Genomic DNA, 15,495 nt, shown 5'->3' with positions numbered 1-15,495 from the left:
TGAACATTTGACGTGATATAATGATTTGCATAAGTGCAAATGGAAAACGAACTACAGTGATCGTAATTTGTACATTCAAGTCGATAAAGTACTGACTATTAATTGAATATATATTCCATGACAGTTCATTTACCATTCACGGATGTATATCATTCAATATTAGATCGGTTTATAGCGGTACTATTAAATTATTTTAAATATTAGTTATAATAAACTATTAGTATACTTGTATACATGAATATTATAAATTTGATTGATCGAAAACCGTCTGTTGTACAATAATATATGTTCATTATCTTCAATAATTATCGCGTATCAAATTCAAGAACAAATAACTTTTATGAAAGACACATTTTTTTTTCAACTTCCGTATGAATAATTTATGTATACGCCTTATACATTTTAAAATATTAAGTATTATTTTATAAAAATAAAAACAACATTTATCCAGAGTCATCCTGTTCATAGCAACTAGGAAGCCATCGTTGCCTGGGCCCCGAGTTTTTTTTCTCAATATACTACACACACATATACAGTGTACATGGATGCATTAAATTTATAAATAATCAAAACAATAAAAAATAATGGGATTTTTTCTGTTAAATGCAATTGCATTAATGATATTGAAAATCGTATACTCGTATATCACAATATTTTCTGTCATCACGATAAAAAAAGTTGAAAACCTTTTAAAGAAATTTTAAAACGAATGATCGGTATAATAATATTTATTGGAACTCAAAGTTTTTCTTACAAGGAAAAAGAAGAAGGTACGCCTATTGACTAGTGAACTGAACTAAAAATTATGGCATTTTTTTTCAGAACTTATATTATTGTTGTTAATATACGATAGTATACTCAATAACCAGTAAATGACCTATGTCCGACCTATCTCCGCCATCACTTGCGTCACATTCATTATCGTGGCAGGTAGGGTGCGTATTAATGTCGTTGTCGAAAACATGAATTTGATGTATAAACCAAATCGATTACCTACACACATCTACATTATAACATGGTAAAGTGGTAACGCTATAAATTAAGGTATTTATATAATAATATCATAAAAGCGACATTTAACCGAGTATAAACCGACAACGGTGGCGGCGCACAGTGGGCTATATCCAATAAAATATTGCCAAAATTAGAAAAAAAAAAATTCATAACTGGATGAAAATGAACATTAAATTACTTATATGATGTCTTATAATATTTAGTGACATACAAGATACTGCGATAAAACCATTATTACGGTGGTTATATTTATAATGAAGTTGCGACTCTCGGCTGTACAGTGTAATCGACTGATTTCATGTATACGCACGTGAACGTTAATAACGTCTATTATTTTATTAATTCATTCAACTTGACAAACATAGAAATATAGATTTTGTAGCTGGAGGTATGTAGATAATTGTATAGTAATTATTTATTTTAATATAGTTTCAAAATCCATTTTTTTTTCATGTTCGTCGTTCATATACGACAAGATCTATTCTAAGAATTTTTGTCAACAACGCATTAAATTCCCTCTACCCCTCTATCAAAAGTCACATTTATAACTCTACTCTTAACTAAGTATACTAAATATAATTCTTTATATGAATAAACACTACGCTAGATATTAGGTGCACTCTCAAACTAATACTATACTTCAAATATGAATACATTATACCAGTACAATAAATAGAAAGCCGACGATTTGCAAAACAATTATTGGTGGAATTACTGAAACTGAAACAAACCAAGGCTCGCATAACTATTATAATGTTATATTCATAACACATATAAATAGTGTATTATATACAATATACATAATACTAAATCAAACAAGTACAATTAAGGAAACAATTAAGAAACTACGTCTATATTCGGCGTATGTAAGGTAAGTACTGATAAGGTAATCGACTTCCGAAAAATAATCTTTAAAATAATACATATAACTGGTAAAATAATTTAACATGTAATATTAAAAATTTGAAAATCACTTCACTAAAATACGCGTAATTCCCACAAAATTATGATATCGGTGGTTTTTCAAAAATATAATTTTCAAACCATTTTACCCAGGCCCGTAGCCATGGGTTACAGGTGTAGTAACACCTCACCCCCTTAACCGCGTTAACATTATACTGAAGTCTAATAAAGTTAAAAATTGATCATAAACCATGATGAAAACATATTTATTATAACGAAATATATACATAACAATAATGTAAAGCCGGGATCCGGCTTCTCAATTCATCGTTTTGTCTAATAAACCAAAGCCGTGGTTTTATGTCGCCTCATGCGCGATTTAAAGTAGATACATATGACAAAAATGTGCATTTGAAATTTTAATATGATAAAATATTAAAATACTTTCTCATACAATAGTACATTACACATGAATAGATATTCATGTGTAATGTACTAATGTGTTTGTATTCTTGTACAATAAAGTATACGTAAAGTATTTATTTTGTTGTGTATAATTTTAAATAACACCCCTCTTTGAAATAGCTAGTTACACGACTGAGTTCACCAACCTTTTCATCCGTAATATTTTCATTATAGCATTATTAACAACATAAAAATGTACTTCCAAAGTCGCAAAAAATATTCTCGATATCGCAATCAATGCTCAACAGCGCGTTACAATATACCCTGATATATGAATTAAGAAGCCCCGTCAATGTTAAGTTAAAATTAAAGATAATTATAGTTTACTTCCGACTGTTTTCTGGTCAATTTTTTTTATTATTAAATAATATTGTTAGTTACAATAATCACTTTTAAAAATCTGTGCAAGTTTTTACCCGTTTTAGTTATTCAAATTTTAATGCCGAAAAACTTTTGGAATTCTCAAAATGCAAGTTGTTTTAATTTTTTTTTTTTCGTTTTGTAATCGTTACAGTACTATTTGTATATCATTCTAAATACTAATTAATAATGATTATTTTTCCTTCGTAATATCTCAGAAAGTTATATGAGTCTAAGTAGAAGATATTTGCTTGATATTATAGACGAATATCAATCAAAAAACTTTGTTGACAAATGTAATTATTTAAAAAATCGAATTCTCGAAATAACTAATTGAGATAAATGGTCAAACCAAATAAAACACAATTTATCGCATTTTACTTCTAAATTAAAAACTAAATGGGATAATTGTCTAAGAAAAAAAGATAAATTTTTTTCAATACATAATACTTGATTGAATGGCATAATACACTTTCCTATACATTCAAGTTATTTAAAGAAAAAAAAAAGTGGTAGACCATCTATTTCATTTATTAATTCTAGTGAACGTTTTAAAGGTAAAAAAACCGAAAAATTACGTAGTGAGAATAGAACGTGAGAGCTGTCATATGCTACTCAAATGAGTTTTCGTTTACTTGGACAAAATAATGTTGAAAATGTAGTGAATAATTTAACACAAACGACCCCAACTTGGGCACTAAAATATAAAAATGCATTTTAAGATAATTTAAACCATATAATCCCTCTTACAAAATATGAAACAATTTATAAATTTTATAAAATAACAGGAAAAGAAAAATAATTACAAACTTCATTCACCTTATTATGTGGTGAGGTAGGCAAAAAAAGAATTTTTTCCTGATGCCCCGTGAAATTAAATTACAATCATTACTAAATCATACTATTCAGCGTATCTTATAGTGCAATCTGATGCAATTAAAAAATTGCCATATAAATAGTTAGATTAGTTATTTTTAAAATCAAAAAGAGGTTTGATGGAAGTTCAGGTATAAGTCAACACAAACAAAAGTTTGAAGACAAATGTAATTTAAATAACGATAATGGTTTGAACGCAAACGCCAGTATTTGTATCTTTTGTACCTATATAATTTTAAATGGTGATCCTGAATCTGGAAATAAAACTATAATATAGCATAATCAACGAAATATGCAAAGCTATTACATCAACTAAGTCAGCTGTAAAATGTTATCTCTGTGAAGCAATATCCAAAGACTTTAATTATTTGGATGTCATAAAAAACCAATATCTTTGTCTAATAGTAACTTTAGTTTATCCACATTGCATTCATGGATAAGATTTTTGAGTGTTTCTTACATGTTTCATACAAGCTTAATATCAAAATATGGCAAGTCAGAGGAGAAGACAAATTTAAGTAGTTGAACGCAAGAAACGAATTCAAAATGATTTTAAAAACCAAATGGGACTGTTTGTCGGTAGTCTAAAACAGGGATATGGAAGTACAAACGACGGAAATTTAGCCTGGAGATTTTTTGAAAATCATCATCATTCTATTTGTATAACGGGAATTGACATAGAAATAATCAACAATTTTAAAGTTGTGTAACAAACTATTTCAAGTGGTTATTGTATAAACATAGAAAAGTTTGAAGCGTACACTCTAAAAACTGCAAAATTATTTGTCGAAAAATATCCTTGGTATTATATGCTAACAATAATTCACAAAATGTTATTACACGGTCCAAAAATAATTAAAAAAATGGCCTTACTTCCAATTGGAATGCTTTCCGAAGATGCTCAAGATTCTAGAAATAAGGACATAAAAAATACTGAGAAGGACTTTCTAGGAAATGTTCAAGAAGTAAATCGATGGAGGATATTTTGAATTTGCTTCTCAAATAGTCTAATCGTTTGATATCTAGTATGAGATAACTTAAAAAAAAAAAAAGGATACCAAATTTTCAAAAGAACGGTAGGCTATGCTGTTGCCAATATCGGAAAAAATTATACAGCATGAAACTGACACGAATAATGACACCACTAGTGACTCGTATGACGATTTTTCATCTTAAATTTAATATATATATATATATTTGTTATTAAAAATATATTTAAAAATAGTTATAGTTTAATATAATATTATTATATAATATTACTACATTTTGGCTACGAAATATTGAAAATAATCCACTGTGCGGCGGTGAGCTAAAAAGCTATGTGTACTGCACACGATTTTCGTGTGATGTAAAGTCGTTCAAAGAACTGTTTTGGATTAGATAAGAAAAAAACCAAACGAAATTCCCGTTTTACCACAGTACGATTTTACGTAAAATTTGATAGAGGATCTGTTTATGAAGTGTGCCGTCGCTAATGTTTGTATACGTGTTTAATGTAATAGTATACGAGTGCGTGGATATATACCATATTATATTATGTCATGTTCTCGCCTCACCTTCTCTCGTATATAATTTTATGTACCTTTGATAATATCGTTTATCCATTTGAAACCACGCTAGTGCTATACGATTACGCCACGAAATATATACGGTTAGGTACTACACGTGTGCTACATTTCAATATTATTGAAACCCACGGTGTAAGAGGTACACCTACGAGTCACAATACACAGGAAAGATGATTAATATTTACCGCCGTGGCGTCGGTAGCGCGAAATTCAACGAAACTTTATTGGCAGCCACCATAGAGTACTTAAAATTTTATTTTACCGTCTTAGTATTGTTGTTTTCTTTTGTTCGATTTTTAACGAAAAACCTTCAGCACCATGCACCGCTGTAATGGACAAACCGGAGAAACGTACCAGGCGGCTATTAATGTATGCATGTACATCTGCATATATCCCTATGAGTTTTAAGTAGACCAAACGGTGGCAGTTCTCAAGTAGTGTTAGATTGCGTGGAGTGCATCCCTCTCAATCACTAACCTTGATGGCATCCTCTTCCCTCTCACTCGATGCATTATACTATCTCTTTATTCGAATCCTTTTCACTATGGATGTCTCTTCACTATCTTGCACTTCAAGGTTAATATTATATATTATTTGTATTGCACAATCGTATTAGAATTCACGAACTTATCATAATAACTTTATTATAATTGGTCACGTTCAATTTTATTTAAAGAATTTGGATTTTGGACTTTCTCGATCGTATTGCTCACCAAATTCATACGATGTCATTTCAATAACTTCTCGTCTTTAATATACTTTTTATACTTGCTGTAGATATGTTTTCAACAATAAAAATATCGCGTGATTAACCTTCAATGAAATGTTCAAAGACTTTACCGGATTTACGAAAATACCATCGATATTAATCGAATATCAATCAATTGCCATTCAGCACCCGATGCGTATAGTTAGGTATCATAATATGTAATAGCAATTATTTCTGTAATCTATCTTAAGATCTCAAATTGTTTTCTACAATATTTTATCGATCTGAATTACTTATTCCGAGTGTATAATAACAAAAATTTAAATTTCATGTAGTCTTATTCCATGCGATTATTACAATTATTTATTAGTATTGTTTATCGTAGAACAAAGTTATTCAACTGCAAAAGTTGTGCGGAAAAAACAGTCTCCTTTCCGTTACGTGTAATATACAAGAATTTTAAATAAATCTATATCATCCATGTATAATCAAATGATATATATACATCAATGATTCACGAGTAGGTGACGGTAAAAATTTGTAAAAAATATTCATAAAACGAATAGAAGGACTGTATGGGAAGGAGCTATCAAGAGGATTAGCACCACCACCACCGTTGTACCTACCAAAGGCTGTGCACCGATTCCGACCGTCCGACACAGTCCTGGGGCTGGTGCACGCGTTGCACATTTCGAAGCCTCACCTTATAACAATAATAATAAAATGCAACGCGGTACGTACCTGCACCGTGCACTTGCACGATATAATGTACGCTCACGCGTATATTAGCGCATTGTGTCGGAAGGGGCAGTATTGTCCACGGCGTTCGCATTGTCTTGAAATTTTAATTCTCCGGAACACGCCATTGTCTTCTCAGGGCCCGTTCTCGTACTACATGCACGTTATGCACGCGCACATATCTCAGAGCTGTACACGCGCGTTGCGTGCACATTGTATCGGGTACGCGCACCGCGTCAGAACCGCTGCGGTCTTGTTGGAAACAGTATTTCGTCGGAATGTAACGTTTATATTATTATCTGCACCGATCTGATTGTCGCGTACTGTACTGCCACCGCCGCATGGTGAGTGTGCACGTCCGTTTGTTGCGCACGTATAATTGTAATAAACGCACGCGAGACACCGTAGCCGCGCGCCCATGTTACAACGATCAATCCTGCCCTTCGGCTCGGCAAGAAAAACGAACGGATCCCAACTAACCGCGTGCGTTAATAACAGTACCGTTCGACGTTTCGCGTAGCACTTGCGTCGTGTTGGATATGGCGCGCGTTACAGGGAGGAGGGGGGTACGAAATAAATCGTATTTGCGATTCCTTTATCAAAAATTTCGTGGGTGGCGATATTCAAATCAATTATCAACAGATAAATATGTACATAATGTAAATCGTTAAATACAAATGAAGGGATAATAAGTAAAAACGTTTTTTTTTTTTTTTTCCGGAACGTTTTAAAAATGTTTGAACAATACTCCGGGATGGTCACCGATGCTGATAGAAGTTTTTCCGTACATGTACAAATTATAGCATTTCTACATTAAACGGTACATAATTTCTGATCCGTAATACTATACGGTATTCGGTAACATCGTACGGTGACATATTTTACTTGCCGGTTGAAATATGTGAAAATTGAAATAACAAAAAAAAAAAAAAAAATAAAATAAAGTACGAATCTAATGGAATCGATGTGAAATGGTGGCGAACACGAATTTCGCGGATGGAAGGAACGTACTCGTAAGAAATATCCGACTGCATCGTATTCAGGACTCCGTTTGTGGTTTTTTGTTTTTGTCTCCTTCCCGGTACCACTGCAATATTACAATACGATATGCAATATGTAAACGGGCGAGTAGTCGGGCGGTCGTGTTCATCTCCTTTATGGCGTCCCCGTGACGGGGTTCAGGATCGGGCGGCGGACGGAGGATTCGCTGCGGCGGGGTCGCGGAGATCCGTGGTCTATTGTGCGGTGGTGGGAGGGGAGGGGTGCAAGGGGTCGGTCGGAACGGACGGGGCGAGAGAGAGAACTTGTCAGGGTTAAAGACGAGTTATGTTGGTATAAATCAGAGCGGTTTTGACAGTTTGCCGCAACGGCGACGGCGTACGGCCAGGAAGTTGATTTTGATTTAAGAGTTGATCACATGGGATGGCTGCTGCGGTGGCGCCAGCCAATCACGTCATCGGCGCAATTCGTCTGTCACATTTACACCGAATTTATGGCACGGTCCCATCTCTCTTTTGTCTGCGCCATTGTTTACCGCAAACGCGCACGCACGCACACACACACATCTCGTATGTGCGATTCTTCCGCAATAGATATCGTAAGGTGATCACAGCGGCCCTTTGGGCCGATAATATTTAAACGCTATTCGAATCGATCGATTACTTGCTGGACAATTATTTTTACAAAAAGTTGCGCTCAAGTGCCTTTAACCGTTGTATATACTTTTTTATGGTTTTGTTTCGAATCCATACGGCTACCAATAACCTCCGTCGCATTGACCCGCGATAGTTATGTTCAATCACGTATCACTTCTCCTCGGTCGTTTTTACTTCTTGAACTAACCCCCAATCCCTGTCGTTCTACACAGCAAACGTATTTACTACCGTTTTTTGTATGATTTTTCTATTCGCAAATGGTAAATGTAGATCTGGGATGCATTGCTTTCGTCTACAAGATATTTAGAAAGAGTACGGTCGATAGTCCTATGCAAGACCGGAAAAATCTGTATGGTGGTATTTTTCGAAATACATCTTCCGGGACGACTGCACCAATTTTTTCCGACGGTAAATAAATCGATTTTATGATACATTTAATCACAAAACGTGTACCGATTTCGAGGGTTTCGACTCGGTTGATCCGAACCGTGCCAATTGGACAGAGTGATGTACCGTTTTGACCCATCACGACCTGGGCCACAGCAACGACTGAAAATGTTATATCGGAAACAATGTATACGAAATCGAGGCGGTTAACGCGTTCGCGGGTCCAAAATATTTTTGACTTCAATTAGACTCTACGATCCGAAATGAACCGCTTTTCACCGGTCGGTCCCGGTGACGACAAGTCTTTACGGCCATCGCAGCTACAACTATCCTGCCCCGCGCGTATCACTTCGACGTGCACTCGAAGTCTGAACACTTGCGTTGTTAACGTATAAAAACTACGGATAGAAAAAAAAACAATACGCGTTATTGCGGTGTTTCGGCGGTGCAATAACATTGGTAACTCGCGCGACGACGGACATTGATTGTACAGACGCGGTGTTGCCCGTCAACGTGCACGGCCGCGTTTGGTTCGTCACGGTGATGTACGGTAATAGTAGTAACGGTCGTTGGTACATTCGCGTGTAAATATTTATCGTTTCTTCTGAAACGTTCTGTTTTTATTTTTCTATCCGTTTCGTGTGATCCGTGTACATCGGAAAGGCGGACAACGTTTGCCCGAACAAGAACACCGATAAGAGGTGTACAATTAAACGTCGCTGTTGTCTGTATTAAGCCGGCACCCTGTAACGGAACCCGGGGCGGAGGAGACGGGAGGACGTCAACGGCAGATCGAGATAAACGGTGTTTATGCGCGCGTACGTCACAGCAGCGGTATAGTATCGCGGTAGCAGCGGTAACGGATGGCACGGTAGCAGCGGTATACACCGGCGCGATAATGGTGCGGTAATAGCGGTTGGCAGTGGCGGTAGGGCGACGTAACAGCTCGTCGGGCACGGTGCGGGAGGGGCAACGTTTAAACCGGGATCCGCGCGTAGAAGTTTCGCAGTGCTCGCGCGAGCCCGTCGGGTGAGGAAATCCCGTGACGAGCGGGGGACAGGGGTGGCAGCAGCAGCAGCAGGCCAAGTGATTTAGGCGACAGCGAAGATCCGAGCACAAATCTTTCAGACACGACACTGAACGCAATAAATATAAACGTGCAGGCACGGCGCTACGAAGCGGGGGATTGGAGTCCTTTCGGTTTTATTCCGTTTCCTCCTCGTTTTTTTTCCTCTTCTCCCGGGTCGTCCCTTCGCGTCCACCTACTCCCGTCGCGCTACGCCACACACTCGCAACGTACGCGTCCGCTCTTATCGCCGTCGTCGGATCTTCGGCGTCGTCGTACAGCGTACCCGGATATCGCATTGTTACGCGCAGCGCCCACCACAAAGGTACATGACGCGTGATCTGACGAGTGATATGACAAGTAACGTGCCATTCGTACAATTTTATTTATAATTATAACGGAAAATCACTAAATCGCGCTCACCAATTCGACGTGTCAGATCATGTGTAATATTGTTGTCACTTGTCGCGCAAAATAATAGAGCTTGTACTACTTTTTGTCTTTTGTCACGCGGAGAAATTCATAGACGTCGATACGTTGACGACGTGTGCTACAAAGTAAAAAGTGCTTTTTCTGAATATCTGGTCCAACTAACCTAACCAACTCTTCAAATTTCGATTTTTCCATTCTATAAAAACTTTTAAATAAATGATCAGGATCGTCTAGCTCTTTTAATATGGAGTATACACCACGGTAATAGCAATTTTTACGGCAAAATGGATGGACCCAGTATTTGAGCACAGTAGAATTTTGATTGTAATTTAAATAATTTACTATATTTATTGCAGCAAGAACGTCTTCATCCTCAGACGACATTTTGGCAAATGAAAAAAAAAACATAGAAATTACTTGTCACTAGAAAATCATGTCATTTTGGTGCGAGTCATACAAATCACTTGTTACATATTGGTCATCTCACTCGTCAGATCTCGCGTCATGTTACTTTGGTGGGCGCTGCAAGGCCGTAACTGGAAAAAAATTTTCGGGGGGGGGGTCTAACATTATTATTTAATACAATTTATAGTTAATAAACTATATTCACCGCTAAAATGTTTCTACTTTTGAAAATTTTGGGGGGGTCCGGATCCCTGGACCCCCTAGTTACGGCCTTGGGGCGCTGCACCTTACGTGACGAACTCCAACCACCGCCGCTGCACTCGCGAATTGAGTGTCGTTGCACCGCCAGCCGCGGATTGTTTGCCGTCCTCGAAGCCATTTGTCGAATGTGTTATATTATAATATTTTATTTATTTTTATCACATTATAACGTATGTACTAGTGCTCTGCACGGTCCGTTCTTCAAATGACCAGACCGCACTTCAAGTTATACCAGGGTACCGAAGTCGGGACCGAACCGCACTTAAGCATTAATCAAAGACCGAAATCGGACCAAACCGACGGCTTCATATCATTTTTAATTTAATAAAGTGGACCGTGGACCGGACTATAGGTCCGATCTTAAAATATTTTGGACCGGTCCGTAAGGTTTGGTCTGTATTATCCCAGACCTTACCATATGATGCGTTTAGTATATTACACTGGACTGGACTACCCGTCTTTATAAACAAATATGTATCTGAAGTTTTAGGTTTATTGTCGTTTTATTTGTTTACATAACAATATCTGTATTTAGATTTTAAGTACAGTGATTGGGACCGAACCGATATTAATTTTTTTTTTTTTTTTTTTGAAACCGGACCGGCTGAAAATAAAAAATTTTATCTGAGAACTGGAGCGAACTACTCCTAAAAATGATTGAACCGAACCGAATCAAACCGATGATTCAATAGTTTTTGTTTTTTAGTACCGTACTAGACCAGACCATGCAGAGCATTAGTAAGTACACACCGTTGTTACGCATTCGGAATCGTGTTCAGGTGCACGCGCTGCAGTTGGTCGGCGCAGTGGTGTAGGAAGACTCGCTAGCGCCCTGGTAAACTTAAAAAAATACAATTTTTAACCAATTCTAATTCAATCCTTTAATTTTACTAATTTCTTTTAGGTATACAATTTATATTTATAATTATTACAGTGTTAATTTTTAACTTTGAAAATTTGCTATTATCGCTTTACGACTGGCAAGTTCATCGATCATTTCTTCATATGAATTTTTTATTTAAATACTCTTGTTCTATTTTCATCGTTAAATTCACACGTAACATGTTCAAATAAACAACATCTATGTATTTCAAAAAGTATAATTGAACATTTTCGATTTTATAGTACAATAAAAATACGACTTTTGCACAATTTCACGCCCCTTTGCGATTCGCACTCCTGGCGTAGGTACAATTTGCCATATCCTTGCGCTACGCCACTGGGTCGGTGACGCGGCCTGAAAGAACACTGAAAGGGGCAGGAACGTGACGAAAAGAACACCACGAAACGGTAGTAGTGGGCACGCCGAGAGACCGTACGAATTGTAAACATTTTCAATAACTAGCACGTCGTTAAATTAAATAGCTCTAAAAGAACGCACCATTTAAATTAACTGCTGATAATTCCAGTAAAAACGTATACGAAATGTTATCTCAGTTCTTAACACTTAATTCGATAGCTTTGTTATGTCTTTCTAAAGTATCGATCATCAGCTCAGGTCTGATTTACTCAACAAACTTCACATAATATCAACTAGATATTATTAAATCACTGAATGCAATGGTATAGTTACCGTTTGTACGCATGTATTTTTTTTTTAACGAAGAGACATTTCAAATTAGTATCGTCAAATAAAAGTAAAGTTAGGCTACATATAAGATTAGAATGATAAGTTAAATAGTACACAGTACACTCAGCAAAAATTATAATTAAGATAATATGCAATCAAATTAAGAACGAAGTACAAATAGAATTAAGTAACGACCAATTCGGATTTAGGAGGAACAAATGTACTAAAGATACAACATCATATTTATAAATATTAGTATAAAAACCAATAGAATTCAGTAAATACACCTTTATAGAGTTTATAGATTTTTAGATAAGTTACCAAGAAAAGATTTGTTCTATACTATAACAGGAACTGACTATAAAGTTAGAAGGATAATATATAATTTATACAAATACCAATCAGTTGCAATATAAAAGATTGAAAAAACAAGGACAGCGATTATTCAGAGACCGATTTAAAATTAAAAATGTATTATTAGGTATATACAAAATCAAAAAGTTCGCGATTGAACATGAAAAAATAAAAGAAGGAAGACACTGAGAAAAATTAATAGTTTTTCATAAAGATAATTTATTTAAATAGGAAAGATTATATAAAATTATTTCTTATTAGACATATACATATTAAGAAATACATATACTTTGGTTATTAAATATTATTATCTAATATGTATTGATATAAAATATTATTTTTAAAATAGGTTTATACATTTAGAATATAATTAAAATTATTTTTCTTTATTTCATAGTATACATGTTACTCTTCAAAAACTGAATTAATATATATGTTATTTTGAGTATTTAATATTTCTAAGTCTATATTGTTATCTGCATTTATATTATGGTTATTTTTCAAACCATGTTTGATGAAATTTGAATTAGCGGTAGTTTTACTAAGTATTTTCAGTATATTAACGTTTTTTTTTTTTAAACCCTCGTATGTGTATGGTGAACAAATTTTTTCCCAAAAACATGCATTTTAATGCTTTGTTAAACTTTTCAACCCGTTGAACATCATAATTCGTATATAATGAATTAGTTCGGGACTGAAATTTAATGTTTACCGGTAGGTGGAGAGGGGAAGGGGTTAAAATACTAAGAACTGTAATGAAAATTATTAATCAAAATACATATTCACGGAATAATTTTATAAAAAATATGTGTGTTATTGATGCTCGTAAAATAAATACCATCACCAACCACTTCAGGGATTCCGGTACTCGTATGGTGTACCAGTTTACATACTTTACTAGTTACACGATATGAACTCATACGACACAGTTATTGATGTTTATTATTATAATTATAATTGATATAGCCGTAATGTTTATATGTAACGTAATGTGTTAAAAAAGAATAGTTGATAATTTGTCTACTGTTCATTGTTTGAAAAAACAAAAAAAAAAAATGAAAAAATGTCCTTAGTGTGATGTCAGAGATGGGTGAATAATATTCTTGTATTGGACTTTTAAATTTAAAACCAATGTACATTGCTTTCGAAAAAATGATTCTGAATAGAAGTGGTCGAGCGGATTAGTATATATTTCTAAAGATAGTTCACATAATAGTTAAACCAAAGTTCTGAATGAGGTAGATTGTTCTTTTAATTTTCTAACTTTGCAAAAAAAAATTTTAGAAATCTAATATTAGAGAAAATTAAAAATTTCAAATGCCTATAAACAGCAAAAACTTAATTTAATAATTCAAAACTATGAAACTTCTTTAACTGAATAATTAATATAATGTAATTGAAGTTCATTGAAATATCTGATTTTGCAAAATTTTATTTTATAATTTTGTAACGCTTATAAATAATATTTACAACTATAACTATATATAGTTATTCTTTTTTAAATTTTTTCTACAAATATAATCCAATGAAAATCATGTATCCAATTTTTAAGCCTAAAGTATACAAATTAAAAATTGTATTTACCTTTTACTACAAAAATGTAGGGGAACTTCGTGAGTTTTATTGTTTTACCAACATTTAATATTTAAACGGTCTTATATTGTATTTATTATTAAGATTTTGTCTAACTTTAATCGGTAATAGATATTTATGGGGTACTTTGTATAAATAATGTTCAAGACTTTTTGTCAAATTCAAATTATTTTATTGATATTTTCAAAAATTATAACGAAAATATGAAATCAAATATTCAAAATTAAAGTATCAATATGCATTTCAATATTTAATTTTGAAAACTATACAATCTATAGCGAATAGTAACCATACAATGAAAATATCAGTATCTACGGGTTTTTTTTTTTAAAATAACAATTATTGATTTGACTAAAAAACAGTATACCATAAATATCTGTTTTACAATATTCTAATATAACTTATCATCAGTTTTTTGCAATTATTAAGAAAACTGATAAGAAACTCAAAATTATTCTTTTCAAAGTACCAATCAGACAAGAATTTCAATCAGAAATGTTTTATAATTTTTTATGATTGGAATAATTCTTCTATATGAATCGTATACATAGACATAAAAAAGCACACACGCAACATGTTTAAACCAATTCATCCTTGTGTCACAACTAAAAAATAAAAATAAAGTGATATTTTAAGGGTAAACAAACATTTTATAATGTATATACGTATATAAATGCAATTTAATAAAAAAGCTTGTAACTTTCAGAGTATAAAATAATATTGAACGCGCAACAGTAGGGGCGTTATTTGGCGGGTGACCGTGGGTGCGTATGGATGATGGGGATTCAACGATTTGAACAATTTACTTAATTTGTCCATTAAAAATAAACCAGTGTCATTGCGTAGGGCATGTAACCATTATTTTTTTAACTGTACAATATTATCTGGGATGTGATACATGTGTTAATGGAATTTAAAGTAATTGGTTCTTTTCACATAGTATTATCTATATAAAAATGCCATATATACTTGTGTCGTACATTAAATTCTATATACAGTAGACGCCGCTTAAAAACCCAAAACTGTCGATCTTCAAACATGTAATTTGGTGAACTTATTGCAGAGAGTAGAGAGATGATAATATTAATAATTATCATATTAAAATGATAAAAATAGGGGAATAATAAACAGAAATAGAA

The 15,495-nt window shown here is 33.9% G+C and overlaps 1 protein-coding gene across 1 annotated transcript in view; it reads left to right on the top strand.

The window, feature by feature from the left end:
- Positions 1 to 4,481: 4,481 nt before the first annotated feature.
- The window catches only part of LOC112680412, a 32,557-nt gene continuing 21,543 nt past the window's right edge, over positions 4,482 to 15,495 (top strand). Inside the window, exon 1 of the mRNA XM_025550497.1 lies at positions 4,482 to 4,583. Within this exon, the coding sequence (XP_025406282.1) occupies positions 4,482 to 4,583 (102 nt within the window). The remainder of the gene's footprint in view (positions 4,584 to 15,495) is intronic.

Source organism: Sipha flava, unplaced genomic scaffold, assembly GCF_003268045.1.
Source record: "Sipha flava isolate LNK unplaced genomic scaffold, YSA_version1 176_pilon_pilon, whole genome shotgun sequence".
Lineage (NCBI taxonomy): Eukaryota > Metazoa > Arthropoda > Insecta > Hemiptera > Aphididae > Sipha > Sipha flava.
Note: the sequence above shows the minus strand (reverse complement) of the source record. Positions and strands in the feature narration are given on the sequence as shown.